Raw genomic sequence first — 17,783 nt, 5'->3', positions numbered from 1 at the left:
TACTCTGATACTCATGCTGCATTCACACCATGTCTTAATTACCGTAATTTTGAGATGACAACACGTTAATGTTCTACTCAGAGCGGTTTACGTCCTCAGACTTGAAATTACGCGTTTCTATTACACCGAAATGAATCTGCAGTGGTCAGGTGGTACAGCGGTCACATGGTACAAGTAGGACCTCTCAGAAAATTCCCAGCTTAATTGTAATTACAAGCTCTACAAGGCTGAGAAGGCTTTTTACAAATTACTGTTAATTACGACATGGCGTGAAGGCACCTTCAGTATACAAGCACAGTTGTGAATGTGATTTTGCTTTTAAACAACAGAGTTTTATAAACGAAGTTTAAGTTAAAGTCAAAGAAACGGTTTAGGTTTACCCAAAAATGAAAATGCCATCATCATTTACTCACCCTCATGTCGTTCGAAACCTGTATGACTTTCTTCTGTGAAACACACACACACACACAAAAAAAAGATATTGTGAAGAATGTTTCAACTTCGTTCAACGAGAACGAACAAAAACCTAAAGGATGCGTAAATGATGACATGAATTTTTATTTCTGGGATTCAAGATTCAAGGAGGCGATTGAAACAGGAAGATAAAAAAAAAAAAAAAAACGCAAAAAAAGCTTCCAATGCAAAGTTTGTTTTCATTGCCGAGCAAAGCAAGACAGAATAGAAGAGTGAGACATTCAAGGCCCAACGTTGTTATATGAAATATAAGCATTCTTTACGCATGTCCAGGCATGCAAATAACCAGAATGTAACTTTTGCATGAATATAAATTTGGTGACAGTTTGGAACCTGGAAAGGACCAGCTTCTGTTTGAAATTTTAAAGGTAGGGTATGCAATTTTTGGAGTGGCTAGCAATAGCAAGTTAGCTTTGAAAGCATGAGATCCCAAAGCCACTTGTCCTTCAAAACACATGAGCAAGGAAAAATTCAGCAGATTCTGTAAAGCGTCACGAGTAGATGTAACGATTCACTCCGAGCCGGTTGAAAATCGATACAAATACGTGACGATTCAAGTCGGTTGAGATGTTAAATTAATTGCAATACACCTTTTAAACAGCAGGGGCGTTTACTGTATACTCGCTTTACAGCAACAAAAGCATGTTTTCAGTTCATTCCTTGGGAAGTTCAGTTTGAGAGCGTGAAGCTCAACTTCCATAGGAATGAACTGAAACACTCGCTCTGCTCCGCGCCAGTGTGCACGCACCTTCAAACAGAAGCAAACATGGCGACGGCAAGCACGTAGATGTTGACGTTGAAGGTGTGGTGGCATTTTGACTTTCCGAAGACTAATAATCACCACAGTGAGAAGCTCCAGTCACCTCCGTCTGTATGTAAAAAAATATGAATAGGCCAAACCACAACGACAGACAGATTTACAACCCCACTCATGGCGACGAGTGCGAGAGCCACAGAGATCACAAGGTGCTTCTGTGTTTTCATGGCAAAAGATACAAGGCTGTGGTTGTTTTCTGTTGTAATAAATGCATTCCAGGCTCACCAAGAGAAAGCCCAGTCCAGCACGAGGATGTATTCCACAGACTGAAGGAGAAAGCTGCGCTGTTGCAGAACCAGGTGTTGTATATAATCTTTATCTCTTAATGTCTACATGGATTTTTTTAAATAATTTGTTGATTATTATGGCATATTTTTCTAAATGTGTTCTGGTTTTCTAACTCTTGCAAGTGTAATGATGCAAATAATATTAAAATCTTGCCTTTATAACAATGTGAAACCCCTGTCACTGTTGTACTATAGTCTTTTTATGTCTGCTATTCCTCTGTGCAGGATGAGGGTGAAGACGGTGCCAGTGTCCCTCCTCCTGAAACAGACAGAGCTGAAACAACCTCCTCCTGAGAAAACCCCATTGAAGATCTCCTTGGAGGGACTTTTTAGGGATTTGTTTTAAAAAGTCAATTTAGTGTTATTATTACATTAAATATATTTAAAATGTATAAAGAAATGTGCAGCATTTTGTCTGAGACATAAAAGGACACATTTTCATTTATAACTTGTCATAAATCTTAATTCGTGAAAAAAAAAAAAAAAAAAAGCGAGAAAATCGTATCGTGAAACCAGTATCGTGAATCATATCGCATCGCGAGTTGAGTGAATCGTTACATCCCTAGTCGCGAGACAAGAGACGCCATTAAACTACCTCATGTCTCAAAGCACATGAACAAACAACTTAAAGAGCTCTGACCTGTACCACCTGATGGCTGCAGATTCATTTCGGCGTTGATAGTGTTGCCACTGAAACATATGAGGTCATGGGTTTCCATCTCTTCCTAATTACAGTATTTTTGGTGTGGGCAGCATAAGCTGGTTGTTTTGGTTCAGGAGGAACTGTAAAGGCGGCTGCTGTTTTGGTTGTGGCGTTCGCTGACTGGCGTCTGTCTAACTCTGCATAGCATGAATCGTGCTGTTAAAGTGTGATGTCTGCGCGAAGGTATGGAAATACCTGTTGACAGGCAGGTAGGACATCATATCGGACCGATTGGACGAACTTTTTAATGGTCGTCTTCCACAGACAATATACACATACATTTAAACAGGGGTGGCGCTAGAGCTGGGCTAAGGGGGCTTAAGCCCCGAATGATTTTAGTAAAGCCCCGAATATTTTGTTACCATAGAGCAAAACAATTAATCAGAAAAACAAATGTGAATAAGATGCCGCGATTACCTAATCATGAAAAGTGCATATTACAGTTTTATTTATATTTTCCCCTTTGCATTAAACATACGACGTGTTTTTGCAGCGTTGAGCATTGTAGCCAATCACAGACATGTCTGTTGAACGCATCGGCCAATCAGAGGCGTTTAAATGAGTCGCTGTGCTGAAGATGTGTTTTGCGCGAGCTCAGAGTTCTACACTTTCGAAAACCTGTCATTATTATTGGCAATAAACTTAAGATGCGAATAAGAGATTCACTGCAGTCAGTGTATTTGATATTCTTGATGCTGCTCTGATGCACTTCATTACGCACCGCTCTGTTTGTTGTTAGGATGACTAAAAGTTCAGCGGTCTAGCTCATCAGTGTCAAAATGATTAAAGAAATGAACGAATGCCTGGTAAAATGTAAGTAGATAAACATTTAATATTTGACTGTTTTACAATAGAAATGTTCAACTACCGACAGTATCCGGTGACGCAAATTACTCAACTTGTTTTATTTATTTATTAAATTTTGCCTTTTTGAATTTAAAATATGATATAATTTCCTTGATTCATTTAGAGAGAATGAATGCATATTTAAAAATAAAATATTATTTGCAAATAGTTACAATTATTTCACTAATACAATAAGCCTTTCTTTTTCTTTATTCCCTTAAATCGCTTTTATAATTAATTCCTTTAAATACAAATACCCAATTTTATTTTGGGCTAAAGCCCCGAATATCCACTGACCTTAGATCCGCCCCTGCATTTAAACCACTTAACTTAGTGGTTGAGACAAGGATGTGAAGAGACTTTCAACCAGCATAACAAAAAAATGTTTCTGGAACAAATCGCCTACCCTGCCTTTAACGTTTTGCGTCAATATCTTGTCTAAACATACCTGTGCAAACATACCGCCATGATCTCCCTCGTTTCGCTCAGTCTTTGAATTGAAGTGACCCTCAGACTGTGATTGGTGTAGGTCGTTCTCGTCCCGGCCTCTTTGCAAATTTTGGGCAGCATTTGGGACAGATAATTGACTCCCAAAGGAACCGCAGTGTACCAGATCTCATCGCTGATCACATACATCCTTTTGGGCTGTACATAAAGCGCTTTTGCGTCGGCTGGAATTTTGCTGAGATATTTCTCCAGAGAGGCAACGGGACACAGCGGATTGCCAGGCTCCTCAAACATAGCCTTGCGTTTTTTCTTGTCCCTTTCCTGCGGGTTCTTCGTGTCCTCGTTTAATGTCATGGTGAAGTATCTGAACCCGTTTTGGTCTCGGTTCAAAGCAAACGCGTCTGGCTGCAGGTGTCGGTTACCCTCCTTACCCCGGAGTCCAAAATGTAGCTGGATGTCATACCAGACCTTATTCAATAAGCCTTTTGGGTTGCCAGGGTCCAGTGCAGCAGAATGTTTCAGCATGTGCTGGTCTTCAGGTGAGATCGGCGGATAATGTGCTGTTATATCCCTACCGGAGCGTCGCATCTGCTTAACAACCCCTTTAAAAACATTGTTGGCGGACCTGAACTCGGTGTCCTGCATCAGATTCCACGCACGGTTGATGGGAGGCTCGTTGATGAACCGATTTAACCCAGCCCGAAGCCCGACGTAACTGCTGATCCCGTACAGCTCTCCTTTGCTCGTCCGAATAGAGCCATAAAACTCGCGCAGCACCGGGTTGAGCTCCGACTTCTCTGCGGTTTTTAAGTCGATTGTCAACTGCTTTTCACGCAGCCAGGCTTTAAAACAGTTCACTGCCCATATTGTTTGCTTTACGGTGCTAGATTCGTTTCGGTTGTGTTCTAATTCGTCCAAATCCGCTGATGTTACATTTGCACACCTGGATACTTGTGCTGTTAAACTGGCCTCTCCTCCCTCCGTCTCTTCCTCTTCACCTTCACCTGAAGAGCTTTCACACTTTAGGTCAAACATGATATTCATGGGGACAAGGTCCGTTGGTTCAATTGGATTCTTCTTTCTTCCAATATCATAGATGTTCAAGGTGTTCGTTAGATCATACATAACATCCGAACTAACATTTCCATGTCCATACAAAGCTCAAATGAAGCATTATTTTAAGCATCTTGCTGCTGACCATTATACATAAACATCCACGAGTGTTTTCAGGATTTCTTTGTTCTTCTTCATTGCGATCCTGGCGGATGAAGAGTCACAGAAACATAGCGCCATCTGCTGTTCACTGGCAAGAAACACGAGCGACACCGCATTTGATCAGTGGTTTACAGAAATCATTTCACTTTTAAGTGTTTTCTCAACATTGAAACATTGCATATAAACTCCCGACGAACACACATTATTTATTATTTGAATTATCGCTCAGTGAGTAATTTAATGTGTTACTTTTTGGAAGGCTTTTGTCTTTCAAACATATTACATTTTGGTATAATTTGTTGTCAACTGAACAACTTTGACCTAATATATATACTTCAAGTACCCACTGAGATTTTAATAAGGTAAGTCAATAATAAATAATAATTAAAATTAAGTTTATGGATCCCTAATGTCGGTTGATGGTCACGGCATGCAAGCAAACAAATACAATATTTTATATTTTTATTAGGGCCCAAGCCCTGAAAGGGCGAAGGCCCTATTGTTTCCGGTAGGATTATTTATTAGGGCCCGAGCACCGATGGTGTGAGGACCCTCTTGGAATTGCTCTGTTTATTATTATTATTATTATTCTTCTCCGCATTGAATTGCATTTTTGAGGGCCTAAACATGCGCGAAAACTCACGAAACTTTGCACACGCGTCAGAACTGGCGAAAATTTACATCTGATATAGGTTTCAGAATTGGACGGGGCAAAATGGCTCGATAGCGCCACCTATAAAAGTTCAACGGAGTGCGCCTCCTGCAACGTTCCACGTACGTGCACGAAATTCGGTACATACGTGTAATGACCTAATACCTACAAAAAAGTCTCTTGGAGCATAGCCCTAAACACAACAGGAAGTCAGCCATTTTGAACTTCCTCTCAGATTTTTGTGCAGTTTTTGCCATTTTCAGGCCTCGTACTTTAACGAACTCCTCCTACAGTTTTAATCTGATCATCTTCAAATTTGGTGAGTGTAATCTTAAGGCCTTTGCGACGTTAAATTGCGAAGATCTTGAGTTTTCGTCGAAGGGCGGGTCCTCGGCGGCCTTACAAATTTCGATGTTTCGCCATGAAACAGGAAGTTGCTGTAACTCAGGCATGGAATGTCCAATCTCCCCCAAACTTCACACGTTTGATAAGAGTTCTGTCCTGAACACATGGCCATGCTCATATTCAGTTATAGTCATAGCGCCACCTGCTGGCAACAGGAAGTGACATGTTTAACACTGTTATGGACTCCTAATAACATATAAAAAAGTGCCAGCAAGTGCGAAACATGCTAACAACATACTAGAAGCATGCTAAAACATGCTAGCAAACTCTTAGCTAAGTGCTAAAGCATGCTATTATTGCAATTAAATAGGAATTTGCTGTAACTCAGGCATGGAATGTCCAATCTGCCCCAAACTTCACACTTTTGATAAGCGTTCTGTCCTGAACACATCTACATGATAATATTCAGTTATAGTAATAGCGCCACCTACTGGCAACAGGAAGTGTCATGTTTAACACGTTGATGCCATTCTAGCAACATGTTAAAAATGCCATTGAGGTCTAAACATGCTAGAAACATGTTAAAACATGCTAGCAATACTTAGCTAAGTGCTAAAGCATGCTAATTCAATGAAACAGGATGTTGTTGTTACTCAAGAAGGCAATGTCCAATATGCGCCAAACTTCACACTTTTAATAAACGTTCTGTCCTGAACACATGACCATGCTCATATTCAGTTACAGTCATAGTGCCACCTGCTGGCAACAGGAAGTGACATGTTAAACACTGTTGTGGACATATAAAAACATATAAAAAAAGTGCCAGCAAGTGCTAAACATGCTAACAACATACTAGAAACATGCTAAAACATGCTAGCAAACACTTAGCTAAGTGCTAAAGCATGCTATTGCTGCAATTAAATAGGAATTTGCTGTAACACAGGCATGGAATGTCCAATCTGCCCCAAACTTCACACGTTTGATAAGAGTCATGGCCTGAACACATCTACATGAGAATATTCAGTTATAGTAATAGCGCCACCTGCTGTCAACAGGAAGTGACATGTTTAACACTGTTGTGGTCTCCTAATAACATATATAAAAGAGCCAGCAAGTGCTAAACAGGTTAGCAACATACTAGAAACATGCTAGCAAACACTTAGCTAAGTGATAAAGCATGCTATTACTGCAATTAAATAGGAATTTGCTGTAACTCAGGCATGGAACGTCCAATCTGCCCCAAACTTCACATGTTTGATAAGAATCATGGCCTGAACGCATGCCTATGCTCAAATTCAGTTATAGTAATAGCGCCACCTACTGGCAACAGGAAGTGACATGTTTAACACGTTGATGCCGTTCTAGCAACATGTTAAAAATGCCATTGAGTTCTAAACATGCTAGAAACATATTAAAACATGCTAGCAATACTTAGCTAAGTGCTAAAGCATGCTAATTCAATGAAACAGGACTTTGTTGTTACTCAAGAAGGCAATGTACAATCTACCCCAAACGTCACACGTTTGATAAGAGTTATCTCTTGAACACATGTCCATGCTCATATTTAGTTATAGTCATAGCGCCACCTGCTGGCAACAGGAAGTGACGTTTAACACTGTTCTTGACTCCTAATAACATATAAAAAAATGCCAGTAGGTGCTAAACATCCTACCAACATACTAGAGACATGCTAAAACATAATAGCAAACACTTAGCTAAGTGCTAAAGAATGATATTACTGCAATTAAATATGAATTTGCTGTAACTCAGGCATGGAATGTCCAATCTGCCCCAAACTTCACACTTTTGATAAGCGTTCTGTCCTGAACACATGACCATGCTTATATTCAGTTACAGTCATAGCGCCACCTGCTGGCAACAGGAAGTGACATGTTTAACACTGTTGTGGACTCCTAATAACATATAAAAAAGTGCCAGCAAGTGTTAAACATGCTAACAACATACTAGAAACATGCTAAAACATGCTAGCAAACTCTTAGCCAAGTGCTAAAGCATGCTATTATTGCAATTAAATAGGAATTTGCTGTAACTCAGGCATGGAATGTCCAATCTGCCCCAAACTTCACACTTTTGATAAGAGTCATGGCCTGAACACATCTACATGAGAATGTTCAGTTATAGTAATAGCGCCACCAACTGGCAACAGGAAGTGACATGTTTAACACGTTGATGCCGTTCTAGCAACATGTTAAAACATGCTAACAATGCTTAGCTAAGTTCTAAAGAATGCTAATTCAATGAAACATGACTTTGTTGTTACTCAAGAAGGCAATGTCCAATTTGCACCAAACTTCACATGTTTGATAAGAGTTCTGTCCTGAACACACATCCATGCTCATATTCAGTTATAGTCATAACGCCACCTACTGGCAACAGAAACTGACATGGTTAACACAGTAATGCAGTACTAACCACATAATTATTGTGTACTAAGCATGCTAGAAACAGACTGAACATGCTAGCAACACTTAGCTGAGTCATGAAGCATGCTATTATCACCATTATACAAAACATTTTGTAACTGACTTTGACATACTCTTACTATATATACCTCCTTAAATGTACATTTCCCAACCATGCTCTGCCTTCCTAAAGCCACCGAGTGTTGATGGCACGGGTGCGAGGGCCCTTTCATCGCTGCTTGCAGCTTTAATTAGGGCCCGAGCACCGATGGTGAGAGGACCCTATTGTTTTTGCTCCGTTTATTATTATTCTTCTTCTCCAAAGTGAATCGCTTTTTAGAGGGCCTAAACATGCTCGAAAACTCATGAAACTTTGCACACGCTTCAGAAGTGGTGAAAATTTACGTGTGATATGGTTTTCAGAATTGGGGGGGGCAAATTCGGTAAATTATTGCCCCCACATTTTGCCCCGGCTCCTGGTTTCACGTACAGGTATGAAATTTGGTACATACATGTAATGACCCAATACCTACAGAAAAGTCTCTTGGAGCATAGCCCTAAACACAACAGGAAGTGAGCTATTTTGAACTTCCTCCTGGATTTTGGGCATTTTTCGTAATTTCCTGATGTTGTACTTTAACGAACTCCTCCTACAGATTTGATCCGATACTCTTCAAATTTGGTGAGTGTAATCTTAAGGCCTTTGTGACGTTAAATTGCGAAGATCTAGAGTTTTCGTCGAAGGGTGTGCCCTCGGCGGCCTGACAAACATCTATCTATAAATTACAGGAACGTCTGTCTGTCTGTCTGTCTGTGTGTGTGTGTGTCTGTTCCTCGCATATCTCTCGAACCGTTAGTCCGATTGATTTCAAACTCGACAGGTGTCTCGCCACGGGCACGAGTAAGTGCAGTGCCAAGTTTGACATTGTTTGGATGAGAAATGCAAAAGATATCGTTAAATATATCATTTTTAGAAGGTTGTGGTTTAAAAATAAACATTCTGACATTAGAGAGTTGTATCGGTCAAAGAAGCCCCAAGAAGGCTGTGGTTTAAAAATAAACATTCTGACATAAACACTCAGTCAGCTACACTGTTTACTTCTGAATATTATAGTTTGGTTCCCGAACGTGATAAATCCATCTATCTATAAATTACAGAAACGTCCGTCTGTCTGTCTGTGTGTTATTCGCATATCTCTCGAATGTGAGATAACCACTAAATGTGTGAAAACCACTATTTTCTGTTTCAAACTTTCACATAGAATCTTTAGGTTATAACAACATTGAAAATCAAAATCTGGATTTGAATTTTTTAAGATTTATTATAAAAACGGATTATTTTTTCCCAAAAATGCAATAAATTCATGACTTTTTTTTTTTTTTTCAAAATGCTATTAATCCATTGAATCAATATAAAGTTATTTTTGATCATATTGCCATCGCAAGAAATATCTCCTGAACTTTTTTGACGGCGATCAGCTCACAAAAACTGATTTTGCACGGGCACTTTGCACTGCTCCCTGAATCGAGGTGCTTATTCATTTGTGGATGTAAACTGAATCTGTATGTCAGCTATGCTGTTAGTGTTTACTTCTGAATATTATATTTCATTCTGGTGCGCTTAACGTTGTCGCTACTGTGTAATAATAGCCTATGCTATTCACCAACTAAACATATCCTATTCAATGCGTTCACAGTCTCTTTCACGGGCATCATTTGTAGTTGCCTATTCACAAACTGTTTGCTCAAGCATAGCGTTTTCTCGGAGTTCACTGTGTGCTTTTTACCATGCACAAATAAAAATGTCACTGAACTTTTGCTGTGTAATTGTAACAATGAGCACACACCAAACCAACAATTACTAAAAACACACACAAAAACTGATTTTGCACGGGCATTTTTTGCACTAGTTCACCCAATTTCGGCCTTTTGGTGATATATGCATGATCAGATAAGTTCAATATTAATGTTGCTTGCAGTTCTGATGTTGCTAGGCAACCACAGACAGCCTGCAGTAACTCAGGCATACAATTTTCAATCTGCCACAAACTTCACATGTTTGATAAGACTCCTGTCCTGAACACATGCCAATGCTCATTATGATTATAGCAATAGCACCACCTGCTGGTAGCAGGAAGTGTGGCAAATACAAAACGTGCTCGAAAAATCATGAAACTTTGCACACGCTTCAGAAGTGGTGACAATTTACGTGTGATGTGGTTTTAAAAATTGGGTGGGGCAAAATGGCTTACTTATTGCCCCTACATTTTGCCCCGGCTCGACGTTTCACGTACAGGTATGAAATTTGGTACACACATGTAAAGACCCAATACCTACAAAAAAGTCTCTTGGAGCATAGCCCTAAACACAACAGGAAGTCAGTTATTTTGAACTTCCTGTCAGATTTTGGGCAGTTTTTGCCATTTCCTGATGTTGTACTTTAACAAACTCCTCCTACAGTTTTGATCTGATCCTCTTCAAATTTGGTGAGTGTAATCTTAAGGCCTTTCCTAAAGGTGCCGGGTGGCGGTGGCAGGGGTGCGAGGGCCCTTTTCATCGCTGCTTGCAGCTTTAATTATTATTATTATTCTTATTTTTCTGTCAACCTTTCGGGCACTTTTGGGGCCTTTAACATGCTCGAAAACTCTTGAAATTTTGCACACAGGTCAGAACCTGCGGCCATCAGGGCCGGGCTGAAGCTGATATCCGGGCGTGGCAGGGGGGCTCAACAGCGCCCCCTTGAACGGGGTCCAAAAACTTGGTCCATAAATCAGACACGCTTGCATGTAATAATATGAAACTCAATACACATATAGATCTCATCGGGCCAAACAACTTTCGTACTTTTACTTTTTACGCCAGCCCAACAGGAAGTCGGCTATTATGGGTTGTTTGGAAACACATGCTGTGGAATTTAATGTACTCCTCCTAGGGAATTCATCCATTCGCCTCCAAACTCAGTCAGCATGAAGTCAAGACATTGAAGATGCTAAATTGCGGACGGATTTTTGATATCTCGAACGGTTTGGCCGTGGCGAGGACACGAATTTATGGCGAATAATGGAAACAGGAAGTGTGTTATAACTTCTGCATACATTAACTGATCTTGATTAAACTTCAGCAGTGTGTTCGTTGTAAGAGGCCGATCACATGGATGTGACTATTGTGAGTCAAAGTTATAGCGCCACCAACTGGCAGCAGGAAGTGTGTCCCTTTCAAAATGCTTTGAAATCACCCTCTTATTTTTACCCGATTTGCTTCAAACTTTACGTGTATAATGTAAACACATGGCAGATGTAGACCTGTGAAAGGATTTTTGATATCTTTAATACTGTTGCCATGGCAACGCTTTAAACTTTAATATTCTTTTTTGATGCTTTTGAGACTCTTAACATACTTGAAATTGGATGAAACTCGACAGACACATCACACTTATTAGCCCGTAGACTTGTGCAAAGTTTCAGAAACGGGCGTTGTGAGGGGCTCAGTAGCGCCACCTTTAGTCATAAGTGGGGGGGTTAGTTTTATCAACAGCAACAAAACTTGGTATGTGTATTGTTCTCATCAAGACGGACAACTTTCTAATTTACATTAACGATCTCCGACAAACAGGAAGAGAGATATTCTGGTTTGAATGTGGATTTTCTGAAGAATTTTCACTCCCTCTCTTTGTGTCTCTGTGTGTGTGAGGGGAGGGGGGGATTTGACTATTGCTTTTATATTGTTAATCAAGGTTTCAGGGACTTTTGGGGTCCTTAACGTGCTCAAAAACTCTTGAAACTTTGCACACAAGTCAGAAACCCCTGCCATCAGGGACAGGCTGAAGCTGGTACCCGGGCGTGGCAGGGGGGCTCAACAGCGCCCCCTTGAATGGTGTCCCAAAACTTGGTCCATAGATCAAACACGCTTGCATGAATTAATATGAAACTTGGTACACATATAGATCTCATCGGGCCGAACAACTTTCCCCCGGTCAAGTTTTACGCCAGCCCAACAGGAAGTCGGCTATTATGGGTTGTTTGGAAAACGCTTGCTGTGGAATGCGAAGTACTCCTCCTAGAGAATTCATCCAATCCCCACCAAACTCGGTGTGCATGAAGTCAAGACATTGAGGATTCTAAATTGCGGACGGATTTTTGATATCTCGAACGGTTTGGCCGTGGCGAGGAAACGAATTTATGGCGAGAAAAGAGAAACACGAAGTGGAATAACTTATGCATACATTAACTGATCTTGATGAAACTTCAGCAGTGTGTTCGTGGTAAGAGGCAGATCAGATGGATGTAACTATTGTGAGTCAAAGTTACAGCGCCACCAACTGGCAGCAGGAAGTGTGTCACTTTCAACATGCTTTTGAGAAAAGTGGGCGGGTTAGTTTTAACTACAGTAAAAAAAAAAAAGTTTGTATATTGTACTCATCAAGCCGGACAACTTTCTAATTTACATTCATTAATTCCGGCCATCTGGAAGTCAGATATTTTGGTCTGAATGTGGATTTTTTGGATATTTCAGACTCTGAGTTTTTAGTTACTCCTCCTTATACATAGGGCTATACTGCCCTCTTGTGTACAAAATCAGGTAGGCCTATTGTATCTATATAAAAATATACTAGGTAATATGTGACTTTGAGAATATTTTACCACCGGTTAATCGACGTGTGACACCAGTGGCGGCTTTTGAATCACCAACTTAAAAATGAAAGTAAAATATGTTCGTCCGCACTGACATTGATAGTGGTTGAGCAAGCATTTCAAATGAATTCCTATGGAAGTAGGAATTAACTGAAAAACATTCCTCGCTCGTTCCTCGCCGTGGACGCGCACCGTTATGAATGCCCGTGCAGCCGTGAGCATTTTAGTTTAATTTTAAAATTACCGCCTTTCGGGGGGTGGATTGCTTGAAATTATTTTACAAAAGCACAATGTTGTGTTTTATTGCGACTGTACACAAATATAAGTTAACACTTTGCAGTTTGAATGTCGTCCTGTATAATGACGGAGTATGTTTTTATGTGTCCACTGTTCAAACGCGCCCACGCCACACACACACACGGTTTACTATCTTTGTGGGGACTCTCCATAGCCTTAATTTTTTTTATACTGTATAAACTGTATATGCTATCTCCTCACACTAACCCTACCCCTAAACCTACCTATCACAGAAAACTTTCTGCATTTTTACATTTCCAAAAAAACTCATTCTGTATGATTTATAAGCTTGTTTACCCATGGGGACCTCTATTTAGGTCCCCACTGTGACACGAGTCCCCATGAGTCTGTATGCATTCAGGTTGAAGTCCCCACCGGGATAGAAAAACATGAACACACACACACACACACACACACACATTCCAGCATTGTAATCTTGATTTCGCAGCCTGTTCATTATGGCCTTCATAAAATATAATAATAAAATAGTCAACCTAAGATATAACAATTACACTGCTCTAAATAGTCAGTAGTACAATTCATACATTCACAGTAAGCACCGCTCCACTGTGGTGTTTCCAAGCACATTTTTGCGCTTGTGAAGAGGATGATTTTTTCCGTCGATATTGGAACACGAGTGAAGAACAAAGCCTATAATAAAGAATAGTTTAGCATCCAAATACATCGCAAATGTTGAAACATTTTGATTCTAATGAGTGGGTTACGTGAGCCCAACACTGCTTTCTTTCATTTTTATTTTTACATTAAATTTAAAGGATTTGTTGTGGAATATTTTGAGTGTATCATAAAATCAGAATAAGGTAAGTCAAGCAATATTTTTGGTCTTTAATATATATATATATATATATATATATATATATATATATATATATATATATATATAGCTGCGAGCAGCGATGAAGGGCCAAAGCCGGCGGTACTGCCACCCCGGTGGCTTTAGGTAACTAAAGGCACCGGGGTTGCGGTGCCACCGGCTTGGGCCCGTAATCGCTGCTCGCAGCTATATTTTTTATTGTGATTGTTTTTATTTTTAAATTATTTAATTTAATTTTATACTTTTATGATTTATTATAGACCAACGCTACTTTTGCGTCATCGAAGGGTAACGCCCCTTTTTGGGGGAAAACAAACGGATTCCCCTAAGAACAGAACTCGCTCGCTCTAGACCTGCAAAGTTTCTTGATAGCAAAAATCGCACAAACATACACTCTCTTTGGACTATTCAGACATCTATCACTATCTCGTGGAATCACCAAGTAAGTAGCCTATTTTTTTTATTTTTTTTGTCATTAACACACTCACAGTATGACAAACTAGACGATGAGGCCATGTCAAGAGGAGTCGGTGGTTTACTTGGATCATATTTCACTTGATTTAAGCTATTGACATAGTTTTGTTGTCGACTAGCTATAACTTACTAGTTAGAAAGACGAAGCTGCTAGCAGCTACGTGATTAACGTTAGCTCTCACTAGGCACGCTACCTTGGCTGTTAACTGATTTTACTGCTGAAATAGTGGCAGGCTAGGACTAAAGTGGACTTGGCTGGTTTCTGCTAAGTGTCTAGAAAGTGCAAGGACTTTAAAAGTTGTAAAAAGGTTTACAGTGTACGGCAAAATATGTATGGGACCTATGTATGGGGCATGTTTTTCATTGTCTCTACCCCACTTAAGGTACGGACTATTTATGTTTTTAGCATCTGACATGTTCTGTACAGTGTTTGAGGGTTTCTTACTAGTATAGCTAGTCGACAACAAAACTGTCAATAGCTTAAATCAAGTGAAATATGATCCAAGTAAACCACCGACTCCTCTTGACATGGCCTCATCGTCTAGTTTGTCATACTGTGAGTGTGTTAATGACAAAAAAAAAAAAAAAATAGGCTAACGTTACTTACTTGGTGATTCCACGAGATAGTGGTAGATGTCTGAATAATAGTCCATATTTGGCCACTGCGTGGGGTCATTAATCCAGTTTTCGACCATTTCAAAGGGACACCTCTGTAACTCCCTATCCAGTAGCTTCTTTAAATACCGCTCACGGTCCTCGGCCGGCAAAGAGAGTGTATGTTTGTGCGATTTTTGCTATCAAGAAACTTTGCAGGTCTAGAGCGAGCGAGTTCTGTTCTTAGGGGAATCCGTTTGTTTTCCCCCAAAAAGGGGCGTTACCCTTCGATGACGCAAAAGTAGCGTTGGTCTATACTACAGGGCCGTTAAATGCTTGAATCTGATTGGTTGACGAACGTTCTAAGGTGTGCATTATTTTCAGGGAAACGCACAGCTAAAGTAGTTCCAGGCAGGTCTTGACCGCATTACAGTTCCATATCACTTCGCGTAGTTAACTGTAATAACGGAAAATAGGATACAATTCATAACAAGAAAAAACATTTAGCCCCATGCGCTTGATCTTCAATTTTCAATGTCTTGCTTCACAATCAATGGAAACATGCAGTTTAATTTTAATAAATAAAGTATATTCCTATTCCTAGTCCTGCAGCACGGATTTTTATTGCAGATAATATAACAAATAAATAATTATTGATAGGCCTTACTTGTTAAAAGGCTTTTTTTTTCTCATTTATTTGGCTAGTCTACTGCATGTCATCTGTCAATAATAGAAAAAAAAAAAGAATGAACGAATTAATTAAAACGAATTGAATTAATAAATAAATATTGACGCACATGCTTTTCTGTCTCATTATTGCAACATCTCTCTCTAATAACTGCATAAAGCCGAGCCGAGGACACTAAGGCCGGTTATGAAGTAAGGGATAATGCCCGACGAGGTGTCCATTAACAGAAATTAATGGACGACGTGGAGGCGTGAACCGTCCGACGCGAAGCGGAGTCCATTAATTTCTGTTAATGGACACCTCGAAGGGCATTATCCCGCTTATACCATGGTCACTTACGAAAGAAAGAAATATTTAATCAATTAATAATACTTTAATGTGTTTTAGAGTAAAAATCGTGAGGGTTTTTATTTATTAAGTCGAGCGCACTATTTAATATCTCCCGTATACAGGCGTTGCCAAGCAACGTGGCCACAGCGACCCGACCGCAGCAGTTGATCAGTGAGTTTGAGCCAGCGCAATCATTTAGAACTGTCATCAGGCAAATTGCCTTTCCTAGGTGTACATTATCACTTTTTAATGGACACCCTGCAGCCAATCAGAATCGAGTATTCACCCAGACCATGGTATAATGTAATTTGATGACTGATCATGCCCAAACGCGTGTTCAGCGCGTTCAGTCTGTGTTCAAAGTCGGTGTTTAAAATATGCTGCGATGAAAACAGTCAGAGAATGTGTCAGCTAGTCGTGTGTTCCAGCATTAGTCTCCTATCAGTGGCTCAAACCTCCGTTACTAACTCTAAAATGACTTGGAATTAGCAACGGAGGCATTGGACTAGATGCGTAAGAAATTAGTCCTACATACAAGAGCGTTTTAATGACAAAAACTTTACAAACGTCTTGAAATACATAATCTGAACAATGTTTCAGGTGTGGTAACTGTAGTAAGCGGAATAATTGACTTCAGGCCGTTGAATTATTAGAAAAATAATGCACACCCCGAGGTGTAACGGCCACTCCGCTTCGCGTCGTGACCGCATTACCACCTCGGGTGTGCATTATTTTTCTAATAATTCAACGGCCTGTCGTCAATTATTCCTTACTTAAATGTGCAATAGGCCTAATGGATTATGATAACTTGTGTGACTGGGGAGTGTTGTAACACTCTCAGTTTGATATCTAAATATTTATGGTGATGTCATCAATATCGTACACTAGCATCACCTTTTTGATCTCACAAAAGTGGCATGTGACTGTAAGCAACATTGTAGATTTTATGACCAAAAAACAAATGACCGTATTATAACAGTTAGGGCTTGCATAATCTAGCTATTTCTCTAGTTTAATTTGATGCTTTGCATTCAAGCTAACTTCAAATATGCTAAAATAGTTAGATAAAGTATGGCTGTTAGGGGGTGGGATTGTTTCAACAGTTCATTAAAATAGTGACCAACCTCTTATGATAATTATGATAATATGAATCTTTTTTTTTTTTCACATTGAGGGATTTATGTGGTAAATATGTTTCCATCATAGTTTATGCACGTCTTTTTTATAGGATAAACACATTATCCAGCTCAATTGAGCACTTGCGATTTTTTTTAGGGGTTTTTTTTTTTTTTTTTGTACGTGTGAAATCCCAAAATTCACAAAATAGGTGGATGGCAACAGTGACAGAACTGTTATGTGACAGGAATACAGTACAGACACACAAACAACAATTGTTTTATAATATATATAATATAATACTTTTTTTTTTTTTTTTTTTTACTTTAAATTGTTCACGTTATTCAAAACGAATCATTCTTTGTTCTTCAATGACATTCTTGAATAAATGTAGAATATGTATGGATCTTATTTCAGCAAATGACCTCTCTACAACATCTCTCCCCGGCCTGTGTTACAGCCAGTCTATGGTTACAGCTCACCCCAGTAGTGAGGTCGGTTGTCGAAGTGGAGTGTGGTCCACTTCTCATGTTTATGTTCCCTTCCCTCGCTCACTTACTCGGATCATGTGTGTCATTGCTTCGGTTGCTCGAGAGAAACACGTATCCA

The 17,783-nt window shown here is 39.7% G+C and overlaps 1 protein-coding gene across 2 annotated transcripts in view; it reads right to left on the bottom strand.

The window, feature by feature from the left end:
- Positions 1–17,783, bottom strand: part of LOC307153683 (uncharacterized protein) — a 25,164-nt gene extending 7,381 nt beyond the window's left edge. For both annotated transcript variants that reach the window (XM_079863300.1, XM_079863299.1), the window contains exons 1-2: positions 17,657–17,783; positions 3,576–4,877 (exon numbers count right to left, since the gene is read on the bottom strand). In XM_079863300.1, the coding sequence (XP_079719426.1) occupies positions 3,576–4,699 (1,124 nt within the window). In that variant the 5' untranslated portion in view covers positions 4,700–4,877; positions 17,657–17,783. The remainder of the gene's footprint in view (positions 1–3,575; positions 4,878–17,656) is intronic.

This window comes from Squalius cephalus (genome assembly GCF_949319135.1).
Source record: "Squalius cephalus genome assembly, chromosome: 25".
NCBI classification, from domain to species: Eukaryota; Metazoa; Chordata; class Actinopteri; order Cypriniformes; family Leuciscidae; genus Squalius; species Squalius cephalus.
This window is presented reverse-complemented; position numbering and strand designations above follow the sequence as displayed.